Source organism: Dinoponera quadriceps, unplaced genomic scaffold (genome assembly GCF_001313825.1).
Source record: "Dinoponera quadriceps isolate SergipeBrazil2010 unplaced genomic scaffold, ASM131382v1 scaffold610, whole genome shotgun sequence".
Lineage (NCBI taxonomy): Eukaryota > Metazoa > Arthropoda > Insecta > Hymenoptera > Formicidae > Dinoponera > Dinoponera quadriceps.
The window spans coordinates 311,945-330,896 of record NW_014554699.1 but is presented as its reverse complement, the minus strand read 5'-3'; the positions used below and the strand labels follow the sequence as shown (position 1 = coordinate 330,896).

Genomic DNA, 18,952 nt, shown 5'->3' with positions numbered 1-18,952 from the left:
GGGACACGTGCCTCGCCCCTGAACCCCCCCCCCCGTCCTCCCGCGCAGCCCGGTTATCTTGAAACAATCGATACGCGAGTGGGGTGTGCTCGCCCCTCGGATTTTCGAATCGCGGCCCTCGCAGTTTCGAGCGCAACCACGCCAGGGGTCCACGTGGTGATGGTGTTGCCGTCGCGAAAATCAGCCTTTAATTAAGAGAGCGAATCCTTATTGTCATCTGGATCGCGCACGAGGATTGTCGAGGAGGCGCGGCGCTCTCTCGCTTTTCCCTCGCTCGCGTTTCTAATTACGCGGAAATCGCCCGTAGGATCAGTAGACATTCCGGCCGCATTCTGACCGTTTCTCACCCTTCCGTGCACCCCGCGATCCCTTTTCTATTCTCTCTCTCTCTCTCTCTCTCTCTCTCTCTATCAAGATCATTATTGCCGTCTCGGTACGTCGTTCGCCGCGCTTACGTTCACCGGCCGACGGAGAAAAACGGCGAGGATTGATCGCAAGGAGGCGATGGAGAAGACGGTGGATGGGAGGAAGGGGGAGGGAAGGAAAGGTAAGAGCGATCGCGCGAGCGGATTAGTGGTTTATCGAAGGGCGATCTTCCGATGAGCGAGCGCGGAAGGAGAGAGAGAGAGAGACGGAGGGCTGATGGACCAGATCGAAGGACGCGAGTTGCATTTCAATGGGGCCAGCGCGTGCACGTAGAAGCGTTTCGTGGATTCCACGGGGGTAAAAACCCTCGCCGCGGCGACGGCCTCAAAGGCGGCCGGTGTTTTCGCCAACGGGCCAGTCCGTGGAATGCCGGCCGCATCGCGCGGCCGATTTCTCGGCCCCGATCGGGAGGCCGCTCGTTCACGGTAAACGTCGATCTAGGATCCTGCTTAGGCGCCGAAGCGGGTGTCGGCTCTCTTAAATCGAATCCGAATGGGAATCTGTCACCGGTTGAATCGGTGAGACATCGTTTAATCGGGTAATCAGTGAGTATGTGTGTGTGTTCGCTAATTTTATTATTTTTATACAAACGCATTGAAACGTCGCAAATTCGTACCGCGTACAAACGATCTAAGGGGATGCCGGAGCGGATTCCCGAAAGCGCCCTCGTTATGAGCGGAACTGAAAATTACGGTCGGTAAATTACGGATATTTTAAACGGAAGCAAGCATATTCAAGTGAACACGCGAGAGGATATAGAAATGTATAAAGTGCGACAGAATGAGTGAATAATACAAAGAGTGAGGGAAAGAATTTCTGCTATCTTTTCTATCTTCTTTCATTGTTTCTGCAGTTGGATCCCTCCGATGGAAACAGTTGTTGCTATTAACGCAGACTTCTGCGACGAAACTTGATTGATTTTCAATGCTCTACTTATAATTACGATCACTAGTGACTCATCTTCTTTACCGCTTCTCAGAGGAGACAGCCGAATAATTAGACCAGATATTTGGCGGTGTGAAAACCCATGTTTGCATTAGCAAACGTCCGGTCTAATAGTTCAGCCATTTCCAGACCGAAGTGAAGAATATATTGCGATGCAGGTAACAGCAGCGAGTTCACGCACGAGTAAGTTGATCTGGCAAATAATGTCGCGGCTCGCGACACGGAGGATAGAGTCCTGACGAAACACGGACTCCGGTCGCATTTACAAGACAATCCTGAGCCCGGCGACTCGACGTTGCGAAAATATCGCGCGTGTTCCCGGGGAAGTACGGTAACGACGACTCGGCAGCGGGAGCCGGGCCGCCATTGACAACGCGAAGGCGAACCATGTGGTCAACGCGCGTTAAACGTCCGCCGTGTAAACATGCTCCACCGGAATATATAGACATTCCGCGGTTATTTCGAATACGTTCCGCCGGCCGTTTTTACGCCGGTGTGTAAATCACGCCCCACGTGTTCGACTTGGCGCGTTCACGCGCGTCGAGAACGGTCGCTTCGATCTACCGTGATGAGACGCGGTTCGTCCGATCGTCCTAGACTACTGCCAAAGTGCCACTCCACATTCGAGAGAGATCGGGATTCATTTCACTTCAGGCTGGTGTGTCCGGTCAAGGCAAATGTATACACACAATGTTACAAATACGGAGATATTATTTATTTCTTATTTTTCTTACTAATAGATGCTTCATTTATACTAAATATGTATATATACGTACGTGTCTCACGAGCGTTACTATACGAGGTCTGTTCAAAAAGTATCGCGAATTTTGAATTTCCGCGGGTTACGTATATTCGATTTTCGATTTTTTTGTGGCGTTATGTTGGTACTCATGTATGCTATTTTGCTTGGACGTGTTTTGGCTCGTCTTCGATTTTTGCCTATTCCAAAAAATGGATCAAAGAATCTGTATCAAATTTTGTGTGAAAAACAAAATTAAGTGCGCGGACGCATTCCGAATGTTGACTGTGGCAAATGGTGAAGCTACCTTGGACCGAAGCAACGTTTATCGGTGGTACAAAATGTTCTCAGAATGGCTAACCTCAAGGAATACATATGGAAAGTGTCATCTTCAGTTGCGAATATCTCAGCTTCGAACTAGCCAATCGTTTTCCAATTTTATAGACAGTATTTCCCACTTTTCAATACGCAGCTAAAAATTCAAAGGATTCCTAAGGAAATATTCGGACGGACCGGCTGCCTCAAGACGGTCTTGAATGCAAGATCAGACTGTGAATGCCGGCCTGAAATTCGCGCCGCGTCGAGATACGCGTCTCACGTTACCGGGTGTCGCGATACCGAATACCGGCGGCGGCCCCCGCCGCTCTCGTGTGACGAATGACGAAGCGGCTAAGAAGTTAATTTATGGAAAACGCATTCTGCAACGTGTCGCGCAACGGATCGAGGAATCCGAAGGAGGAGACGGACGGACCGGCGGCAGTCCACGTGTCGTCCGTCGCTTGGAAACCGTGACGATATTAGGCTGTCCGCCGACGGTCAGCTGCCTGACGTTTGTACGTTTGTGTTGTCGCGCACATATCGCCGAGAGACGAGTGACGGTAATCTATGCGGGCGAGTATTCGCGGACACCTGTAACGTCCACGTTGACGCTACCCTCTCCGTTTCACTCCGCTTCTTTTCCTCTCTCCGTTCGCGGAGATTTCTCTCTCTCTCTCTCTCTCTCTCTCTCTCTCTACGGAGGACGGAGATCCGCACGTACGGCGGCGTCCGGGGGAAGGAAAGAACAAATCCCGGGGAATATTTACCTGGAAATTCGTCTCATTACCACGGGGGACAGGTGGAGAGGGATGGGACTGTTCTCCGGAAAGGGGATGAGAATTTTTATTTGGCGTTTACGAGCCGATTCAGGGCTGCGGGAGGACCCTGCTTCCCCTCCCTCCTGAGGAAGGACGCTTTAATATCCGCTTATGACGGCTATGTTTCACAGTCTGAGACACCCACTCGGCCCCATTCCGCCCCATCAACCCCCATAGTGCGTTTAATTTACGTGTTTTCGCGAGTTATTCGCCCTCCCACCCTCGTTGCGCCCTCGTCGAAGAGGGTCGGTCGCTATGGCGACGCCGGGGCGTCCCGGCGCCCAATAGTAGAGCGCCTACGCCGCGTCGACGTCGGTCCTACGAGGACGAGAAGGACGATAATAATTGATGGGGGGGTGGTAGGAAGGGTGCGTCCGTGGTGCGCGCGGAGGGCTCGGCACGGTTTCGGGATGGAGCGGCAGAGGGAGGGGGGGGCGGAGGGTTAAATCGACAATTGAAAAGTGCGGCGCGTTTCCACCCGCCGCCGACGTTCGTCGCGCTCTCGGAAGTTCATTGCGGGATAAAAATAAGAGGAAGGATTCGCGTCGGGGAAATACCGTCGATCTCTCTTCGCAGGCAGCAGGACGAGACCGCGCGAGAACGCTCGGGAGAACGCAGGAATGCGCAAGAAGGCTAAAAAGACGAGCAAATTATACAATTGCCGTAATGAGTTATCAAATTAATTCGACGATTGCGATTTGGTCAGCAATTGTTATACATTAACACGATACATTGTTGAGCGAACGCGAAATTTGTTCAACATTTTTTTGAACGAGGATAATCGCCGATTTTGTCGATTCGATTGCTTTTCTTCCCGGCTTTTCTAAGAATGACGAAGACTGAACTTTGTTTATTTACGTTATATATTACGGCGAAGTAGTTAACTAAGTTCGATCGAAAACGCCAGAAATTCCGTTTCCTTCGGCCGAAACGCATTTCGTTCGTTCACTGTCGAACTAATTGGACCAATCACCTTCCTCCGTGCAGAAGAGAGGATCTCCGAGCCAAGGATCTCGGAAAATTCAGCCTTTCGAACGTCCACGCGCACGCAGGAGCTTCGAGATTCAGCGTTTACATTGCAAAGCGTGTAATCTTACATACTGGTCACTTTTCACGCATTTGCACGCGTGTTAATACTATGAATATGCGTGAAAAGTATTACACTAGTAACACAGTGTGAATTAGAAAATGCGCGTAAAAATTGGCCCAAGTGCGTAAATGAACACACTTAGATTTACAGTATAGTATATACGCGCGAGCGCACCTTCTACTACGCGCCAAACTACGCACGAATCTGAAGTATCTACATCCGGACCTCTGCCGAGCCTCCGTGTCCTGGACGACGCGACACATCGATTTCCGAATCCGCGGATCTAAGAATCCGTGCGGAGGGTCCGCCGCACGTCTCCGTTCAGAATCCTTCCAAAGAGGAAAGAGGCTCGCGCGGTACCCGCGCTATGCGACGTTCAGATTCCTGTGACCTTGCGGTGTCACTCGTTGGAATACCGCCGGGCCTAACGACGATTTCCTGCCTGCCTGCCGGGACGAAGAGTATTTCAGATACGTACGTACTGGCGACATGCAACACGGCTGGGGGGGACCATCCAGTGCGGCCCGGTATTTCGCGAGCGACGAACGTTCAAGTAGACGACTCGCCACCTCCGCAGATTCGCCCGGTCCTCCTCCCGCGTTCGGCCTCTCTTAGCTACGGAGATGGTTACGACCCGCTCTCATGCTCCAGTTATGACCTCGTAAAATATTCCTTTATGTGTTACGGCGGCAATTAGGTGCGCGCGCGGACGAGGACCACGGTTACGGAGGGTGGCAAGGAGACGCGAGAGTCGTTCATTTTGCAGCCCCGAGCCGCCGTGAAAAATCGACATTTCGTTCGCGTTCAATCGGACGCGATCGGGGCTTCCCGCGTCGATCGTCCGAGAGTTAAGAATCAAGATGAAAAATTTAAGACAATAATTTCGACAAGGACCGATTTCAACGCAAGTACGAAATGTTTTTTTACCACGTAAGAGATCGTTTAGTAGAATTATGTAATACTTATTTTCTTAAGGTTCTAACAAAATTTCAATTTTTCTATCCGGCAAATATTTTCTATGAATTTTCTAAAAATTTCCTCTAAACAAATTCCGATATTCTCAGTAGTATGAATTTAATACTTGTCGAAATTATTTTAACACGAACAAGTAAACGTCTACTTACACTGCGGTAAAAGATTCACTGCGGTAAAAGATTCATTAGAAGAAAAAAAGTGCTACGTTCAATGCGATTACCTCAATATTCCTCGATAAATATTTTACTAGAATAAATACATCGACTACATATAATATGATATTTCCTTCTCGCACTGAGAGGAAAAAGTGTTACGTTCAAGTAAATAATCGCTTCAATATTCCTTGGCGAATATTTTATTTGGATTAAGTAACTATTACTTGGATGTCGCGCACCTTTTCCTTTCACCATGTCGCATCCAAGCAATATTTACTCAATCCAAGCAAAATAATCACTCCGATACTCCTTGGCAAATATTTACCTGAATATAACATACCCTTCTTCCGATATATTGTTCATTAAGACACGAAACGAGCTTTTGCATCAACCCCACAATTTACCAAGTCCGATAGAATAATTTATTAACGTCGACGCGCGCGATATCGATTAACGCGCGGCACAAAAGAGCTCGTAATTAATTGCGAGCGGCGATTCGTCGCGAACAGATAAACGCGATCGCGCATCGAGATCGCGTTGCTCGCGCGCGCGGTACAACGCTGAGATTTAATCTCGAGCAGCTGATCACGAGCAAGGCCCGAGAAAAGGGTCTGGCCGCGCTCTTTCCGGCCTGCTCTTCTTTTTTCCTTCCCCTCCCGAGGTGTCGCCGCGTATTTGCACGAGATCGGTTACCGATTATAAGCTCGATTGAATCGCCGTTTCTGCTCGAATCGAGATCGCTCGATCGTTCCGAGATCATTTCCCGTCGTTTCATCCGCGAGGCAAGCGAGTGCTTCTCGAAGAGGAGCGAGCAGGTCCTCCGGGAGTGCCTTAGGCAGTGCGTCTCGTCAATGCTTATCGGTCTATCAGGGCGCGCAAATCAACGTCGGCGCTCGAACTCTCGCTGGAAATTTCGCGTCGGAGGGTCGGACAAACGGGCATACGGTGGTCGCTACATTGTATGCATATCACAGACAGCTGGCCAACGGAAAGTCGCTCTCGCGTCTACTGCGATGACTTACGCGCGCTTCCGACGCATTTGTCAACGCCAGACGTACGCGCGATTGACCCTCGGAGACACTCGCTCGCGTCATGTGGCTTACGTCGCGCGGATCCTCTCCGTAAAGAGAACCGTAAAGAGACCGGCGGAGATTCTCTCTAATTCTCTCTCTATTTTGCGAGAAAGAGAGAGGGGGGAGGGAGAGATCCGGAAGTCGTTTAAAGACTGCCGCCGCCTCCGAAGACGACCTCGAGCTACCGGTTTCCCCGCGAGTCCTAAAATAAGAAGATGCGGAAGAGATAGAAAAGGGAGCTTGGGAGAGGGCGAGCGGAACCGGTGAAATGCGTGAGAGGATCGGGAGAGGGAAGAGAAAAAATCGACGATATCGAGGGGGAGGAGGACGCGTTGTAGCGGCGCATTCGGGACATCGTACGTCAGAGGGCCCGTGGGAACACGAGATGCCTGTGGGTCGGCAGGGCTCTGTCGGCGGGGCCCCCCTGGGCCCGCGCTACAGGTAGATAACGAGGGGCCTAGACTAGTCGACCGACGAAGAAGAAGAGAACGAGGCGCTCAAACGAGGGAGATAAAACCGAGCGTGTGAGCGCGCATGGGGGACAGGCAGAGAGGGTAGGAAAAAGGGGACTGGGTTTTTGTCTCTCTTTCTGGCTGAGGTGACACCGCCGAAAAATGCCCGCCCGCATTCCTAGAGATCTCTCTTCGGCCTTTGTCGATTGTCGTCGCCGTTACGATATCGGATCGATGGCGGATCATAGTTTTATGCGCGCGTCCTCCCGATTTCTTCGAGTAATTCGCGAAACGCGTTTCGCCACCGGCCGCTGCGTTGATTCTCAAGCTCGGCTGTATGATTTATCACTGAGAGAAAAATGGTGGATACTTGTAATAGTAATTGTATAAATGAAAGTATTATGCTCGAGAGAACCGGTTTTCTAGTAAATTTCGTTGGTACACAGTAAATCATTTTACGTTAAAAACGGCCTCTACAAATTTCTGTGTTAATTTAACACAAGGTGAACATGTTGAAAAGTAACACAAATATTATGTCAAAAGTTGACGCAAAATTAATATGTCAATCGACACTTCAGTATATAAAGTGTTATTTTGACACACATGCTGATGAATATCAATTCAACACAAATGACAATGTCGATGATGTTAAATTAATACACGAGTACGTTGAAAATTTAACACCAAAGTTTCAACAAGGGCTGATTTTAGCAGTTAATGTAGAAAAATGTTCTTTACTGCGTACTATTTTTTGGGTTAAGATCAGAAGAAGATATTGGTTGGGGCCGAAAATGACTATAATTTTAGTGCGATTTCTCTCAGTATCGTATTGTTTTTAAATAATTGCTGTGAAATCGGGAGATCGCGTCGAAGCCTCTTTCTCTCTCTCTCTCTCTCTCTCTCTCGCTTTTAATAACGCAGTCGATTCTCGCGCGATTTCTCGCGAATTACGGTGCACCTGCCGTTCTCGCGAGAACGTCTCAATGGCCGGCGGACCCTAACGACACGTTGAATACGTCAAATGAGACGTAACCGGAAAACGAGTCGGGATTCTGCCGCTCAGCTCGGTAGGGTTCTCGAGGAGGACCCACGTGCGCCCGACGATGCACCCGCGTAACTATTGTTACGCCGATCCGGACAATCGCGAGAAAATAAATCACCCCGTTGCTCCGGGTCGTTTTTTTCACCCGGCCGAATAAAGACCAGCGCCCGGTGCGCTGACATTCATCCACGAGCGAGCGCATTTACTGGCGCAAAGTAACAACAGGGGACTAACGTATGAATTAATCGATGCAATTAATTCGATTTTCAAAAATTCGATTAGCTTCCCCAGTGCGGCGGATAAAGTTAAGGGGATATCACAGCCGTTGCCGATCTTAATAAGCGTCGATAACGTATTGGCGATTCTCGAAATGTTATTTGCATAAACATCGACACGATCACAATACTCTGGTTTGTATTCCTTATATATATAGGTCTTGTGCAAATGTTAGTGCGATATAAATGTGAATAAGATGAATATATTCTGTTTTATCATATCTAACGGAGAATCTAATCAAGATATATAAAACTTGTTCCGTAAACTTTTCATATCTTTTTAGGCTTTTACGTGCAATTGCAAAAAGATACAGAAATGTTCTTCAAGATTCTCCTCATTGGGGCAAACACACTCTCGATATGTACAAGTTGCAAAATTTTTCTTTTAGGTAAACGTTTGCTCTACTTGACAGATCGAGATTTCAGTTTGGACATTTTTTAATCATTTTCTTCGCCACATATTGAACAATGCTCCAATTCATTATCATCGGAGCTGATATCACAATTCGCGTCTCCAATGGATGTCGCGAGGGAGCATAGGACTCGTTCGAATCCTTGTGAACTGATACGTTTGCGGGATTTATGCTATACTATATTCACACTATATGCGAAATCGAGGAACGTTCGAGCGGACGTGCGAATCTCGTCGATATCGGGCCCGTTCCATCTCGTTGCGTTCTTGCTCTGCATAAATGATGAGACTGACTATTTTAATGAAGACATTCCGCGAAGAACGCGCGTGCGCGTGCTGCTCGTTGGCTCTTTGGCGCACGACGGGAGAAAAAGGAAGGACAATTTTTCTGTGAGTCGAATAAATACGACCTTGTTGCTCGTATCAATGACGTGTCCTCGTAAGGCAATTAATATCACGGGCTTGCCCAAGAGTTCTTCAACTTTCTAGTCATGTTTATTTTATTAATAGTAAGTAAAGAACACATGTGTGTATGTGCGCGCGCGTTATGTTTAAAATATAATCAAAATAAATATTATTTTTTGCCACTTCTCAGGTAATTAGCTGACTTCGCATGTATAAAACGATTAATTTTCTAAAGCGATAAAAGGTGATGTGATTTCAGATTGTAAATATTCTTTTTATAAGTACTGATTCACTCTAATCTCTTTAGAGTTAAAAACCGAAGGAAGCGTTCCGAGTCGAAATTTTGATTCCATTTCAATCCTACAAATTCCATCGAATTTGGAAGACCGATGGAAAGTCTCAACTATATATGCTATTGACCCACCTTGATACTGCAGATAGTCACTTGCTGTCGTCCTTCATCTTGTTTTCCATGTTGAAGCTTGATGAAGGATTTGTTTCAAAATTATTAAACATACGATTATTGCAATATTTTACTTGCATTTAATTTATTCTCAATAAGTAATATACTATGTATTGTAATATCAATTAATATAAGGGAAGTAGCGGGGAAATGAAACAACATTTTATTTTTTCATCTATTTCTTTTATTCTTTTTTATTGGTGATTAGAATTTCGATTTTTCGATATTCAAGATATGCAAAAGTGAGAGAGTTGTAAGATCAAAGATAGCGGTTATGTAGACATCAATACAAATTTAAATCTGGATCTGGCACAATAATAAATCTAGACGGAAGTAAACGGAAGCTGCAATGGTATGCAAGAATGAGAGAGTTGTAAGATCAAAGATAGCGGTTATGTAGACATCAATACAAATTTAAATCTGGATCTAGCACAATAATAAATCTAGACGGAAGTAAACAGAAGCTGCAATGGTATATTCAAGGTTAAAAAAAGATAAAAAAAAATTTATGTTCTCCAACGAGTGCATTAGCGAGAAAAAAATTCCAGCATTTGCGAAACTTAGGCCGGTATTCGTAATTGTAAGTTATTTATGATTTCTGATTCTGGCATCATTAATTACAGATTTGTATTCACGGACCGTTATTCGGCTGTTTGGGCCGATATTTCTTATCATATGAAATAAATAACGGTCTAAAGAACAATCAGAGATTCACGAAGCTATGATTATTTATCAAATGACCACGAATTCCAGCCTTAAGATGTTGAATTTCGACTCGGATATCTCCTTATTCTCGACGAGTTCGATGAATGTCCGTTAACGTGTTGACAAAGGTCATCGGTGATCGATGTTATGATACTCGTGTCTCATTAATTCACGTATAAGACGTGATCAATGGCGTACAACAAATTAAATATGTGATCAATAACGAGTCAATAAAACGAGCTAACAAACGTACGTGTCACAAATTGCATTGATTTATCCGGTACCTGTGATTATTAAAACTTTAGTCGAATTTTGAAACAACAATCAATGGATGTTAACACGGTAGCCAATGTATAACTATCGGAAACATTCTGTGTGATAAATGAGATTTAGCGTACCTCGAAATATATCGTTGCTGACATTCCAGTGCTCGGCATCTTGAATCCTCTTTTCCTCGTCCAACATCTTGTTCCCGACTCTTCTATAATTCGGAAAAATAGCGCACTGACACTTGTACTGACACTTGCACTAATACTTACACTCGCATAAACGTATTTCGATCGGAGAACGTGTAAATTAACCCTCTAATGGTGATCAGAAATACGACTTCATGTTCTGTTTCGTTTATTTTATCTTTAATTAATTAATTATACAAAATGGGTAAAAGAAGTAAATAATTTCATGAAGCTTCCTCCTTTGTTTATTTATAGATGAAACAAATATAATAAAGTTTACTAAGTGACTTTAAATAATTGCGGTAAAACATTTTGAAAAACGCTTTGACGTTCGAATAATCTAGCTTGCCATTGGAGGATTAACATGATGTCGACAAGAGTTCGATGAAATATTTAAAGAGTCCACAATATATTTAAGAGAGTCCATAGTCACCCGATGTAAGTAACTTAATGCGCTCTGTTTCGCGGTGTTTTCACATCGCTCGACGATTTAAGACGCGATGATATGGTTATTGACAAGCATGCGACGTGCGAAAATACCAAAACACTTGGCATCGCGAGTCGTTATCGCTCGTTAATTAATGACGGATATAATCGGTGGCCACCAGAAAATCGTCAGAAATCGCCACCATAAATGCTCTTAAATATTTCAGATCTCCAGATCTAATTTTTCATTATAACCCCAAATGTGGATTAGAAATAGAAATAGAATTACAAATAGAAGATAAAAATACGACATTAACTTCAAGGAACACGTGTAAAAAGTGTCGTCTTTAGTCGAAATATCTCAGCTTCCGAATAATCAATCTACTTATAATTGCGCCAATAATTAGATCGTATTCAAATCTATGTATAATGCAAGTTTCAGCGAATTCTTAAAAAACTCATTTTGTACTACAGCTAGCTTAACTCCCTGTGTTTCCGATCAACTCTCACTTTTTCCAGCTGCCTCCAGGAATGGAATGCGGGACGTAACGGCGGTCAACCACGAGGCTTAAAGCACCTTAAAAATAAACGAGATTTTCCACTGGTCCTTCAAGTTCGACGGAATTCGTCGGGTTAATGTAGGGTTAAAGTCTTGATTCGGGATGGAACGGGGGAATCGCGACACCATGACGTTTTTATCGCTTCTTTCCTCCGGAAGCCGGGTGTCCTCTGTGTAAAAGGCGTTACCTCACGAGGCATTCTCGTTGCCGGTTATCGCCGGTGTGTAAAACGAACTAAACGGACACACGACGGCGGCTTCCGGTGCTTCCCGACCTTGGGAAAGATGTCCCCGTCGGTCGTGGCGATCGACCCGACGAGGATCGCGACGTCGTGGAATGCCCGAATCATGCTCCCTAATTCCTCGATGATTCGAGAGAGCCAGCTCTCGATCGTCGTATACGGCGCGATCGTCTCCGATCTGTCCTGAGGAGAGGTATCCCGCGGGGCAGGTAGCCGCACTCTTCCCCGCGCGAGGGGAGCGGAGACTTCTGTCAGCGTGGCCGATTATATCTACGCGTTTATCTACGCCTGTGTGTCGGACCGCAGAGAGATAGCCGAAATGTCCTGTCTATGTACGAGAACATGCGGCTCGTTTATGTAATAGGGGGAGGAGGTTCCTACCGTGGAGAGCGCGCCCGGCGGTGGGCCCCGGCGGGGATCGGAACCGGGGAAAGGACGGGGGAGAGATTCTACGATTTCTTCGATCATAAATCTATCCGCGTGGGAGAAGAGACGCTGATATCGCGTGGGGTCTCCGTTCAGAGACGAAGGTATATCTCGGGCGGCCGACGGTGATTTTTCGGAGGGAAAGCAGGATTTCGGGTTCTGATACTCCCGATACTTTTTACCTCTTCATTCCTGCCCCCGACACGTGTAAAACTCTCGTGAGAGTGAAAGAGAGAAGAGATAGGGAATATTTCGGCGTAATCTACGAGAGAAACCAGAATCAGGGATCTCTCCGGTCCTCTAAATTTTACTTCGAAGCAGCAATCATTTCCTTATTTGCAACGTCAAAGGAACACAATGGAAGACCTTTGAACATTTAATGTAGAACTAAATTAGACTTAAAGTAAAATTGAAATGTCGATTCTGGACGTTACATTAATTTTCATGAAGCAAAATATACGACATATGGGAGGCCAACTTAATGAAAAATGAACATAAAGAAGATACCGGAAAAATATCGAGACAAAATAGTACAGGCATGAATATCGAGAGGAAATATATCGATAGAAAAATATCTGGTATTGAAAGAGAAATATCGAAATCGGTGTTAAATAAATAATATCGCAACATTCCTAGCCAAAATATGCGAACCTGTTCTTTCACCGAAGCTCTCTTCGAGTTTTTTTCGCGCAGCTGCCGGGAAATTTGAACGACGTGCGCATCGGCCGCGCGTTGGCAGCTGACAAATGGCCGACAAATTCGGAGGGTGGAATTAATATTCATATTCACGGTCGAGCCATTTATTGCGCCGCGGTGCAATATCGACGACTCGAGTCCCTACATTGCCCCGGCTGCGTTAGGACACAAGGGCGGGCCACGCGTATCCTGGTATTTAATTACCGCGAACTGAACCGAGGGGTGAGCCGCGCACGCCGAGCGTTTGATTATTTATCGCGCGAATATCCCGCTGGCTTTTCACGCGCTCGCTCGCGGAGGCCGTCAAAAGTCCGTTGAAATTCGTCCAATTTCTCCTTTGTTGATCTCATTTTACTTCACGTTTCTTCCTACTTTTTCGCTCTAACGTCTCGCGAAGGAGAGAGCGAAATTGCGCTAATAAATTTGCAAACGCGAGGCCGTCGAGGCTGGGCGAAATAGGAACCGGTGAATAAACTATCGACCAAACAAAAGCAAAGTTCGGTAATTACAACAGCATAGTATATTCTACGGTCTGGCGATAAATCTCGCTCCTCTCTCTCTCTCTCTCCCTCTCCCTCCCCAGCTATCTCGTCTCTTCTCCCATTCTTCCTTATATACAAGGTGTTCCCACTATTATCCCGTACTATGTTTCGTACAAAATTCTCCGAGGGATCCCACTCGTTCGTGATGCTGAAATTTGTATCACAGGTGAATTGAACGCGCGTTCCGATCGCGTTAGCAATTAACTTTCCGACATTCGACTCTCTCGTTAGTGGAAACTCGAATCTATTTTTTTTTCCTGACGAAAACGACCACCCCGTGCATCGACCGTTCTTATCCGGGGATCGTGACTAAGACGCTCGGTTGTCAGACGCGCGAAGATTTATTTTATTATAATGCTAGATTTACCGGCGGCTACCGTTTATTGAAATCGGCGCCGATCGGAGATTACGACGGGACGGCGGGGCAACGTCCGCCGTCATTACGAGGCGCTTAATTACCGCTCATAAAGCACGACGCTCGACAAGGCCGACACGTTACAAAGAACGCTCCTTCGGCGAGCGCAAAGTTATCTCGTGCGCGCGCACGGGCGTGCGATAGGCTCGGCGAAGCTTAAATGCATTCCGAAAATCACGTCTCGGGTTTAAATGCCGCATAAGTCCCACGCAGGAAAAAAAATTGGGATTATCGTCGGCCGCGGGGAGAAATTGAGTATCTTCCGCTTAACGGAGCGGGTTTTTATTGGGGAATCGATTTGAGTTTTATCGTGCCGATGATGGGTCGAGCGACAATTAAAAATAAGTGGGCACTTCCACCGCCGTAAATTATTCGCCACGAGACATTCATCTGTTCTTTTTTTTTCATGCGAGAGGAAAATTACTTCAAGCGGAGATTTCCCAGTCGTAGTTTTACTTCGACCCGATCGTCGCACAGGAGCGAAATTATCCCGATTCGAATTAACAGACACAAGAGAATGTAGGAAACCAGGAAGCACGGCATCGTCACTCTTCACATGGGTCTCACGTGGTTTCCTGCCGGTAGTTTTTCCGCGTCTAGCCGGCATATGCACGATTGCGTAAGAAAACAGAGGGATCATACGGGAACAGTAGAAGAAACGGAACAGACTGATTTATGCCGCCGGGGCGATGTCCCGACGAAAGTCGACGAGGCTGAATTGCCGGACAAAACGCGACCCCATGTAAAACGTTTATAGCGCGCAAGTTGACGTAACCGTCGTATGATCAATCGTGAACATCGTTAAAATTAACATAACGTCTCGTTTCGTTCCAATTCTTCTCAGTTTTTTACTTGTAATATAAGAAGATGAAGGGAAGAATCATTGGTAAAATGAGCCGACTTTAGCCAGAGTGGCAAGTAAAACCAATATTTTTTCTGTAGATGGGTTTTACCCATCGTCCTTTCTAATGCAAGAAGAGCTTTCTTGCGTCTCGAAAAATCGAATCGGTTTTCGTATCTTCGTGCGTCAAAAAAAGAGATTAATTTTCGGGAGAAAATTCCAAAAGATGTAGCACCGCCACGATTTAGCGCTGTCTTCGGAAAAATTCTGATTTTGACTATTTTTCTTATCTAATCATATATACATACATACATACATATAAATATCATATAACAAGCAGCAACCGATAAAAACTCAGCAGTAATAACTTACTAAACGCTATTCGCTCCGGGCAGACGCGGCCAGCGAACATATGCTTTACACGTGATAACGCGCGTCGATCATCTGCGCGCGTTTCCTCCTCGTCCGAAGTGACGAAGTTAATTGCTCGTTTTCTCATCTCGTTAGCGTTACTTCCGCCCGCGCTCGGAAAACAAATGCGAAGCCCACGTGTTACGAGCTGAAATTAATGCTCTCTGGTTATTACGTTGCATGCAGAAGTTTTCTCGTAGAAAACGGTCAAACGGACCCCGGCAGGCGTCCGTCTCGCATCTTCTCGGTCGATTGAGAATTCTGCGAAAATTCCCCGAAAAAATGCAATTCAAACGAGAAATAGGAGGAAATGAGAAAAAGGACATCTCTACGCGCACGCATACACAACGAAACGAAGCAGTTTAGCAGCGCATTCATACACAGTGTCGCAACGTATAACTCGCTTACCTGCGTCTTTCCGGAAGAGGCGAGATGAAAAACCAGAGGCCCGAAGAACAGAAAGCGGATTAAACTTCCTGTTCTTATTAGATGCTCGATTAACTTTCCCGCCTGAAGCACCACTGAATCCAGCCGTGTGTAATTAACTCGCGCGGACGTAACGAACCGCGAGAACGTAAAATTCTATTTTCTACGGCGGGAATATCGCTCCCCAAAGGAGGATCGAAATAAATTTTTGGAGAGGAGCAACATGGGAAGGGAGCGCAATGAGATGTATCATGTACGACACCGATAATAATCGTAACGTAAAACGATTAAGAACGATCAAGAAATTCAGAGAAATCGGAGGATTACGAAAATTGGAGACTATTCGGAAGTTGGAACGACGAGAGAACATCGATTAACGGACGGCAAATGGAAGGAGCGACGATGTGATATGCGAATTGTTTATTTAACAATCAGCCTGGCGATAACATGAGAAAAAGAGAGAGAGAGACGGCTGCTGCTGTGCTAAGGGTAAGCGACACGGTGGCACGATGACACCGAATAAATGCTAAACGATGACGTAGGCGGGTGGATGGAAAGATCCGAGATGGCGGGATAAGAAGTGCGAAAGAGGTGCAGCCGGGAGTGCAAAAAATAGCTGACTCGTCGGGTAATAACTATTTTAATTTGCTAACCGGGGGGACTTCAGAATATTTGCGGCGCCCATTGTTTATCATACATTAATAATAATAATTAATATATAATAATAATAATAATTATTATATATATATATATATATAATATTTATATATATATGGCAAGATCATTGGTCAATAAATACTTTACTTAAGTCGGCAGCTAAATTTGCCAAATAATTATCCGTACGGTGCCTCGATTCCCGACTTCGTCGAAACTTCACCAGAGGATCCACTCGCTTTTACGGCTGAATCCTCGAGTACGGATAGCCTGTTCTCGTTTACCTCCTCAAATAATTACTCGATCAATTAATCTAGGATCACACATACATTCGCAGGAGAATCGAGAACACTCGCCGATTATTTGGAAAACTTAGATGTGCCTTCCGACGGTCTAAATCGCACTACGCTATTGTACCAGCCGAAGACGATTCTCGGCCGCGTTCCCACGGCACGGATCCTCTCAATGTCGGACAGCAGTCACTATGAAGGTAATAGTGCGCGCAAGTATTCGTCTAATACTATCTGAATTTACGCTAATAGTAGAGCCTTAAGAGACGTAGGTAACACTATGTACACGACAACGACGAGCGCTCGACGACGCCGTCGCAATTTACTCAACAAAATTCCCCTCTCATTCTCTTCTTTCTTTTTTTAACCACGGTTTTTTTAATCACGTCAACGAGCGTTCTCACTAATCGACGTACGAACATCGTTCAGTCGTCGTCCGAATTTAAGAAAGCCGTACTCTTCCTGCTGATCTCCAGCATTCGATCCTAGAACCAGTAGAGGTCCTTGGAGTCCTGCACCTGAGACTCGAGTCCTGCAACACACGGAACAGAACAAGTGTTGTTAAGCGCGCGCACCATGCCGCTTCCTGTGCTGTACAGGAAGAACCTCCGCTCGCAGTAAGATCTCAAATAAGCGAGTAACACACGAGCGATCAGCTGTTTCGAAGCGCCCTTCCTAGAGCCGAGAGACGTCTCTCCTGTCGTTGCACGGAATTATTTATCGGCGTCTCGCGTCGCGTAATAAAAGGAGAGACAACGTTATGACGGATGCGAGGGTGCAGAACTGGTGATGGCACCCGCTGAGCAACACGAACGGACAAACGGACGAACGGACAGACGAGCGGACGGACGGACGAGCGAGTAGACAGATGGGCCCGATGTCACGAGAGAGCGGCCAGTTAAGATCTCATGTTCCTTGCGGCCGAATTTATCTCTTATCTCGATATACCGAAGGGTGAAGCGCCAGATCATCGTCGCCGATACAGAGTCCTTAAGTGGTCTCCGAGGAGGGAGGGACGAGGACGTTGGGATCGTGAGGTACAATCCGTCGTCCACAGTCCGACAATTTTACGAAGCGGACTCTCTCTTTCTCACACACACACACACACACACACACAAGCGCTATTGTTCTGCGATTATTTCAATAAGATCGAACGATGAAGATAACGTTAACGATGACGTCGAAGTTATTCTTCTAACGTAGGGAAGGTTGGGATAGTGTTATTTTCTTTTTAACAGTTGATAGTATACTTTTGACTGAAACACAGCTGATGTGATTTTGGACACCGTTTTGGTATAAAAAAGTCAATCAGAGATAGTTGGGACACTTCATCGAGGGAGAGTTATCTTCCTTAAAAATATGTCTTGCGCTTTTCCATAGGTATTCAACTTACTACATCAGTCATAATATTATCATCATTTTTCCACGAAACATTGGTTTTTATTGTCTTTTTTATAACAGCTTTAACGAATAATTTTTATTTGATACTTTAATAAATGTTACTTTAATGAGTGATATTAATAAATGTTACAATAAAAAAATAATAAATGCGTTAATAATTTTATTTTAATTAAGGCGTAGTTATTTCTATTACGTTGTTTCCAATTCTTCCCTCATCTGTCCCAACTCTACCTGGTATAAGGGAGATCTGGGACAAATATTTGACTTCATAATTTATTTAATTGCGTTCTTAATTATTAAGATAAGTCATTCAAATCTGATACGCACTTCCTCGGTAGAATAACAAATCTGTCTCAATTTTTGCCGTTGCGAAATTTTGAGAAACAAAAGCTACAAAAGACAAAATGTCAAAATTGTCACCCTCAACCGACTCACCCTCTTCTTCCCTACTGTGGTATGGTCGACTTGAGACGACTACGCGATTAGAGATGGTCGTAGACACGGATCTGCCCTTGCAATTTCTACTCCAATATTTTGTGATCAAGATATATTTATGTATATACGAGGTCTGTTCCAAAAGTATTGTGAATTTTGTATTTTTTCAAAAATTATTTATTTATTCATGAATATCTATTTTGTCTCCTTCAAAGTAATCCCCATCAGATATTATACACTTGTGCCAACGTTTTTTCCAATCCTCGAAGCACTTCAAAAAATCATTTTTTGTGATCTTGTTCAGCTCCTCCTTCGATGCCGTCTTTATCTCCTCAATCGTAGCGTAGCGTCGTCCTTTCATGTGCCTCTTCAGTTTCGGGAACAAGAAAAAGTCACAGGGGGCCAGGTCTGGGGAATACGGTGGCTGCGGCATCATTAGT

The 18,952-nt window shown here is 45.5% G+C and overlaps 1 protein-coding gene across 2 annotated transcripts in view; it reads right to left on the bottom strand.

The window, feature by feature from the left end:
* Window positions 1-16,207: 16,207 nt before the first annotated feature.
* Window positions 16,208-18,952, bottom strand: part of LOC106740887 (protein vestigial) — a 57,354-nt gene continuing 54,609 nt past the window's right edge. The window contains exon 6 of one of the 2 annotated variants that reach the window (XM_014612350.1): window positions 16,208-17,208. In XM_014612350.1, coding sequence (XP_014467836.1) covers window positions 17,064-17,208 — 145 coding nt within the window. In that variant the 3' untranslated portion in view covers window positions 16,208-17,063. The remainder of the gene's footprint in view (window positions 17,209-18,952) is intronic. The other variant, XM_014612352.1, reaches the window with a different exon arrangement.